Source organism: Fukomys damarensis, unplaced genomic scaffold (genome assembly GCF_012274545.1).
Source record: "Fukomys damarensis isolate Sample0158 unplaced genomic scaffold, DMR_v1.0_HiC HiC_scaffold_8, whole genome shotgun sequence".
Taxonomy (NCBI): Eukaryota; Metazoa; Chordata; class Mammalia; order Rodentia; family Bathyergidae; genus Fukomys; species Fukomys damarensis.
In genome coordinates, this window is record NW_022900920.1 from 21,841,846 (window position 1) to 21,850,110 (window position 8,265).

Genomic DNA, 8,265 nt, shown 5'->3' on the forward strand with positions numbered 1-8,265 from the left:
TGCAAGGGCCTGAGTTCTATTCCCCAGTACCAAAAAAAAAAAAAAAAAAAACTTCATAATTATAGCTACAAGTTGGAAATGATAATTTTTAATATATTACTTTTTTTTAATTTATGGCTTTTCACAGGCTAACTGAAAACAACAAAGGAAAAGACTTCAAAACAAGCCAACAAAGTCTGAGGTTCCTTTTTCTTGGTACCAGGGATCAAACTTGAGTTGGTAGAACCACTGAGCTAAATCCCCGGCCCTAGTATGAGGTTTCTATTATCACAAAAATTTTTTTGATGTAGAAGAACGATGAAGGTGTACATAGATCCTATTGTAAGTGCTAAATGGAGATATATATATATCATATATATATATATATATATGATATATTATATATGCTATGAGATGTCTCATTTAATAAGGCTACGATGTCCAGACTGCAATGGCCCACACACCTAAACCCTTACAATACACTTGAAATTCCTTGGCAAAACATAATATCAATCATTAAAATATTTTTGAGATTAAAACATTTTGATTTAAAAAATAATTTTTTGAGAAATGAGAACTCTTATAAATCAAAACTGCTCATTCTTTCTACTTTTTAAATGTCAAGAAGCCAGACCTAATTACCTATGAGTAGTAAGACAGCAACAATGACTTTGCTTGCAACCTGAACTTTTATGACTCAATCCTTTCCCAACAGTAACAAGAAAAAAGTATTTTAGAACTATACATTAAAAACTGTATGTATTGCTTTTAATATGTCAAATTATGATAAACATCAGAGACCATGAGAAGTCAAGCCCAGACTTCTATTTCAGCTGGTCAACTTACAAGTTTCAGAACACTTTAACACACATTTTGATATCTTTTTAGTGACATATTTGTTCAAGACTCTTGTTCATTTCTTTATTGAGCTGTCTAGCATTTTCTTATTTTTAGTATTTCTCTGCATTGTCAAGGTGAGAGTCCTTTGTTGGCTTTAGCATTATAAATATCTCCTTTATTGCAATCTACCTTTTCACTTTGATACTGGTATTTTTAGAATTAAATAATTAAGTCTATCATTTTTACTGCTTACCTCCTATTCTTAAAAATCTTTGTTTACCCATGAATACAGAGATACTTGCTTTTATAAAATCTGCACCTTACCTTCCAGGTTAAGACTGATAACTGATCTGAAACTTACAGTCTGATGTAAGATATGGCTCAGTGTGTGCTTTTCCAATTACACATATAATTGGCCCAGAAAATTAATTGAAAAAGCTGTTCAATCATATCACCTTTATCATAGATGGAGTGTCCACAAATGTATAGGTCTCTCTGCAGATTTCCTATTTTCTACATTTGCCTAGTTCCTATCTTTGAAACAATCTTTAATTATATATTGCAGCTTCATAGTCACATGACCTGATAGGGAAATCTTCCCGTTTCATTCATTTAGAATTTGTTTAGCTATAAATGATCATGTGCATTTTCATGTAAATTTTAAAATCAGCCTATCAACATCTAATAGAAAAACACCTGCTAGAATTGTGTTTGGGATTACATTAGACTTTTAGATCAATTTGGGTAGAACAGATATTTGAACAATAATGTCTTTCAAGCAGTTATCATATGTCCATTTACGTAGGTCTTCAATTTCTCAAAATGAGAGCTTATAATTTTCTCTGTGAAGATCCTTCACATATATCATCAGATTTCCTTTAGGTTGTTGATGTTCTGAGGGCAACATAACTTATACTGCTTTTAAATTATTTTGTATATGGCTCCTAGTAATACAATTATATTTTATTGACTTTATATTGATGTTTTATGTAGAAACCTATTACCTATATATAATTATATCACATATTTTATTAAATTCCTTCTTATATTGGGTGGAATTTCTGAAACAATGTTGAATAAAATTCGTGATATATTACTCTCAAACTTAAATGGAAAGCTTTCACCATTTCACTGTAATTATTGCAGTAAAGTTTTTCTGTTCTTTTCTATCTTTTACTATGTAACTTGCACATATTCTAACTCACCAAAACTTTTTATCATGAAAATGCTAAATTTTGCAAAACATTTTACTGAATCTTTCAAAAAGATTGTAAGAATTTTACTTTTTTCTTCTAATGTTTCAATTACAAAGAAAAATTTACCCATGAAGCTATCTGGACCTAAAGAGTGTTTTTATTTTGTTTTATTTTTATTTGTTTGTATATGTTTTTACTTATCTTTTTGTTTTGAGGCAAGAGAATTTCAATTACGGATCTATGTCAGTGACATAGGATCATTTCAGTTTCCTGTTTTTCCACATATTTCTGCAGACTTATTTTTCTAGAAATTTTCAATGATTTCATGTATTTTTTAAAAATGTTTTTTTAACAGTTGCTTATTATTTGTGCTTATTAGCTTATGTCTGTATGATTTGTGACATCCTTTTTCAATCCTGACATGAGTATGATTTTATCTCCATTTTCTTAGTCTTTACTTACCATTATTTTCGTCTATTTTTGATAACTTTATGGATGAACTCTACCATATGTTAGCATCCTATTTCATTAATTTGTGTTCTTATATCTTTTTCTTCATATATTTATTTGCTTTGCCCTTTAGAATTGCATTGTTGTTGGGGGGGTTGGTTTCTACATTGTTGGAAGGAATGTAAACTGGTTTAACCATTATGGAAATCAGCATGGAGAGTCCTCAAAAAATTAAAACTAGAAATTCCACTTGACCCAGCTATTCTACTTCTAGGTATCTTTCCCAAAGAGTTAAACACATCATATTAAAGTAATTCAGTGGACCCTCAAGTCACAACCTGACTGACATAGGAACAACTTGGGTTAATCAGGTTAATGGAAGATTCATCTGCCTCTTGTTATTTATATTTTTTACCCAGATAAACATCCAGATTTCAGGTGTATTGACTTAGTTTTAAACCATCCTTGGTAACCAAATGAGTTTGCAAGTCAAAGGTCTACTGTATATGCATATCCAGATTCGTAGGTGCACAAAAATCCTAATAGCTAAATCTTGTAAGTACCCTATATATCCATCAACTGAAGAATACATAAAGAAAATACTATAATACAATGGAGTACTATGACACAAAGAAGGATAAACTTGAGTTATTTGTAAAAACATCAATGCACCTTAACAAACCAATATTAAGTGAAATAAGACAGTTTAAATATCACATTATTGATCTTATTTGAAAAATCTCAAAATGTAAATAAATTAAAGAGCAAAATAAAAGGTAAGAGGAAACAGAGAGATAGCCCTATTTTCAAAGGGAAGGGGACCAAAAAAGAGAAGAGGGGAAAAGGAATGAAAAAAAGATTTAAGATGCATTATGTACATGTGCCAACTCCCTGCTATGAATATAATTATTATGAACTGCAAACATACACTAATAAAAAGAAAAACAAAAAAGATTAGACTATTGATTTTCAGGCTTCTAAAAATATTTCTAATAAATATATTCAAGGGTATAATTCTTCCTCTTACCTAAATCATACACATTTTGATGTGTCATCATTCAGTACAAAATATCTTTATAATTTTCAGTATATTTTTTCACTAACTAGTTAAAAGAAATTTATTAATTGCAATATTAAGTTTGTATTTATTACTTTTATATAATCACCAGAAATTTTTTTTTCTTTTCATTGTGACCAATTACTTTGTAGGTTTTCAATCCTTTTAAATTTGTTAAGATGCAAATTAAAACTAGCATATAGTTAATTTTGGAAAAGTTCCAGGTGTGCTTGAAAGCAATGTTCTAAGCTGCAATTACAAGGTTTTGTGCTCTCATGTCAAACAAGAAAAAACTGTTAACTGTTCAAATCTTTTATATCCCTGCTAGTTGTGGTTCTTCTAGTGCTATTAATAACAAAGAGAACTAGATTTAAAATGCCCTACTCTGATTTGTCCTGCTTAATTCTCTCAGTTCTCCCTTTGTTAACTTTTTTATTTTTCCAGAATTGGGGATTAAACTCAGGACCTTGCACTTACCAGGCAGGCACAGTGTCAATGAGCTACATCCTTGGTCCCTTATTTTATTAATTTTTATACAGTACTATAAGGTCTATATAAATTCAGAACTGTTACATATATTGTTCAGGGAGACACTTGGCTTAAAGTCTTATTTGTCTAATATTGATATAGGCATTAACTTTCAATAAATCTTCCATCTTTGTACTTTCAACTTGAATAAATTTTTTTGTAAGGTATATCTTTTCTATGAAATATATAGCTAGATTTGTTTTCTACAAGCAGGACAAAAATCCTTAGCTCTTCCCACCCCCCAGTACCGAGGATTGAACTCAGGTCCTTGTGCTTGCAAGGCAGGCCACTGAACCGCTGAGCTAAATCCCCGGCCCCTTAGCTTTTAATTTAAATATTTTTATCTTACATTTCATAAAAATGGAATATTTCCTTACATTTAGTGTAAATATTGTTGACCCATTTGAAATTATACATCATTTTACTATTCCTGCCATACCCATATTGTTACCTTTCTTTGCTTTGCTTTGTTTTTTCCAAATCTATTAGTATGATTTACTATTCTCATTTTCCCACCTATTATTGTTAGATGTATAATGTTTGGTTGATATGTAGTGAATTCAACATAAATCCTTAATAATTAATGAATAATATTAATTTGTCAATCCCCAAATAATACAAGGACTTCAGTATTTTAACACCTATTTATCTTTCTTTCTGGCTTATGTACCATTATTTTCATACTTTTAAATTATGTGAATAATCAAGCCTCTGTTTCTATTATATTTTATGTGATAATTGATTGGATTTATCCTCTCTCATATTTGTACATTCCACTCAGTATCAGAAATTATTTTTTTCTGCCCTAGTAGCATTTGTTCCATTTAGTACTGCCTTTATTACATATCTGCATTGATCAAATTATTTCAGTTCCTGTTTGCCTGAAAATATTGTATTTTTAAAGGATATATCATTTGATATAGAATTTTAGGATATTGGCCGGGGACTGAGCTCAGTGGTTCTGCTGCCTGCCTCTCAAGCACAAGGACCCGAGTTCAATCCCTACTACCAAAAAAAAAAAACCAACAACAACAACAATTTAATAGAATTTTAGGCTACTTTTTATTTTATTTTTATTTTCTACATTTTATTTTATATTATTTCATTTCAACCATATGAAAACATTTCTTCTGGAGTCAATTTTTTCAGTTAAGAAATCACTTGAGAATCTAAAGACAGAAGATGACTTTTTCCCCTCTAGCTGATTTTAAATTTTCCTCTTCGTATTTTCAGCAGTTTTACCATAATGTCTCTAAGCATGAGCTTGTTTCTATTTATTTCACTTGGTGTTCATGGAACTTCATCAATCTGTGGATTGATGTCATTTGTCATGCTTGAAAAAATTCTCATCCCTTTCTTTCACAAAATAGAAGTCTTATAATTGTATCCTTCCCCGCAAAGAATGTAAAAATTATGATATATGTTTGAAAGTAAGTGGAGACAGTAAATCCACTATTTAGTTGAATACTATTCTTCTCTAAATACATCGAGTAATTTCATGCTGTTTAAAAGAATGTATACTGTCTTAAAGCAAAAAGAGTCATTTACCAGATTTTACAAAGGTGAGTACAATAAGAATTCTATTTAAAAAATTATATACCTAAAAAATCAATAAATGAAACAATATTTTGAAATCAATCAATAAATAATGTTTAAAAACATAAAAAGAATATAATGAGTAAAAACAGGCAATTCACTAAAAAACAAACAATGGTAAATGCACCCATTAAAAAAATGCTTATCTACAACAATAATTTGGGAAATGCATATTAAAATATCAGTAAGATATCATTCCCACCTATCATACTGACAATAGTAGAAATCCTTAGTTACCATGTATTAATGACCATATGGTCACACAAAGATTCTCATACCCTGCTGTTGAAATGTATATTACTGCAGTGATCTGAAACACAATACAGACATAGTAATTTCACTTTTAAGTATATATCCTAGAGTATCACTGTATATGTGCATGAGAAGACCAATGCAATGTGGCCCTGTTTACAATAACAGAAAAAGAAAATTGGCCCAAATACCACAAGGTTTGCACTTCATAGGAAGTTAAATAATGAAACTGAAGAAATCCTTTTTAAATTTATATTTATCAATTAAATATGAGTGTAAATAAGAATAAATCCCAGGACAGATGGTATAAAAGCTGAAAGTTTTACTGGTTAAAAAAAAAACTGTCAATCAAAACTAACATTCTATCAGTCCTTATTAGTATAAGTAATGCATACAAAGTAAGAATTTCTACCAAAAAAGAAACTATTTCAAAATAAGTCATTTATATTAATTATAAATTAATATTATTAATTATAAATAATATTATTAATTATATTAATGATGACTAAAGAGAAAAAAATTTATTTTGTACCACTGCTACATGACAGCATATCATTACTTGAAGAAAGAAAAACTTCCAAGAATTTTTCCATGAATATATTTAGTAAATATGATCACTATACAAATACAAAATATATCTGTCAAGTTTTCTTATCATACTTTTAATCAAGTTACTCACCAAGTCTTTGTGTTAACTTCATACTTATAAAGATCATCTACCAATCCATATTTATTGCCTGGTAATGCTTTATACCCTCCATGAACATAAATGGACTTTGTTATTTCATCATACACACTTGTATGGCCATATCCACCTTGTACAATAGCTCCTTTAGTTTCTGGAACAAGCCAAGTGTTTGATGCTGTAATAGAGAGAAGGAATATCATGAACTTCAAGTAGAATTTAAAAATATAAATAAAATTCACCAAAACTACCAATAAGTTAATTCCAGTGACATATTTAAGAGTAAATATGACACATTAAACAGTTATTAATTAGCAAGTATTTATTTAAAATGTGCCAGGTGCTATGATTGAAGCTGAGTAACACTCATCCTTCCATAAATAAAATTGTACTCTGAAATACTGAAAATCCAACTTTTTGTGTATGCAAGATAAAAAAGTAAACTTTATTCATATATATATATATATATATATATATCGTGAACAAGTTCAATATTTAACAAATAGTTCTATGAGAGCCACCATGACAGACGTTGAATTAGTCACTGATATTACAAAGATAAAAATGATATGACTACTGCTCTTAACAATCTAAAATGAATTTTTTTTCTTAGCACTGTACTGGTCCTAAAAGCTAAATCTTCAAGATTCTCTGGACAATGGTGTTACTGCTAAATTCTACCAGTATCACTGAGTAGGGGTAGATCCTGTTCAGTGGGAGAAGGAGCATTTTCAGTAGCTCAAGAGTAAATGTGATCACAGTCTCTATCCTGGCTAGTTGTAGCTTCTCAATTATTGAATGCTCCCTTCTCTTTTGTCTCTACATTTTCTAACATTTTTGTAATTAATTCCCTATACTAAATTCCATTCTTCTGGTTATATCTAGTGAGGTTCCTATTTCCTACTGCAGGTTCACTGAAAGAACTAACCAGATGCAATGCATAATTTTTAAAATATGCAGATAAAAATCAAGCAGTTCCTTGGTCTAAGAAAAGGTAGGCTATAATGAGAAACTCTGTAGAAATCTGTTATGAGTCTTTATGCACCTGGCCACATATGTCTTTCCTCTAACTTGTCATTGAAACTCTGGCTGCCTATACAGCTCATCAGAAATACTCAAATCAACTAATAGAAAATGAGAATATATTCAAAACTCTTCATATTTACAAAAATCTACAGCTGTGAAGAAAGTGGTTCTAAAATGGTCATAAAAATACAAGTATCAAGCCGGGCGTGGTGGCACATGCCTGTAATCCCAGCACTCGGGAGGCTGAGGCAGGAGTATCGCCGTGAGTTCAAGACCAGTCTGGGCTACATAGAGAGTTCCATGTCAGTCTCAAATGTATAGTGAGACCTTGTCTCAAAAAAACAAACAAACAAACAAAAGTACAAGTATCAAAAAGGAGATATTAGAGCCAAATGTACTTTTAAAAATCTGATTAGTGTTGTTTAGCTGCTTATTAAAGCTAAAGATGTTACATATTTTTATTCAATCTCTTTATTTTTTACAAACTGTTACATTGAGACCATTTTCAGGTTATATTTTTGAGTATTTAAGAATATATATATATATACACACATATACTGTACATAAATATATATATATTAAAAATATGATTGTATGTATATGTGTATATGTATGTATGTATGTATGTATGTGTGTGTGTATGTATGTATGTATGT

The 8,265-nt window shown here is 29.9% G+C and overlaps 1 protein-coding gene across 1 annotated transcript in view; it reads right to left on the reverse strand.

Annotated features, from left to right (window-relative positions):
* Atrnl1 (attractin like 1) overlaps positions 1 to 8,265 on the reverse strand; it is a 656,020-nt gene that overhangs the window by 580,914 nt on the left and 66,841 nt on the right. Inside the window, exon 9 of the mRNA XM_033761235.1 lies at positions 6,578 to 6,761. Within this exon, the coding sequence (XP_033617126.1) occupies positions 6,578 to 6,761 (184 nt within the window). The remainder of the gene's footprint in view (positions 1 to 6,577; positions 6,762 to 8,265) is intronic.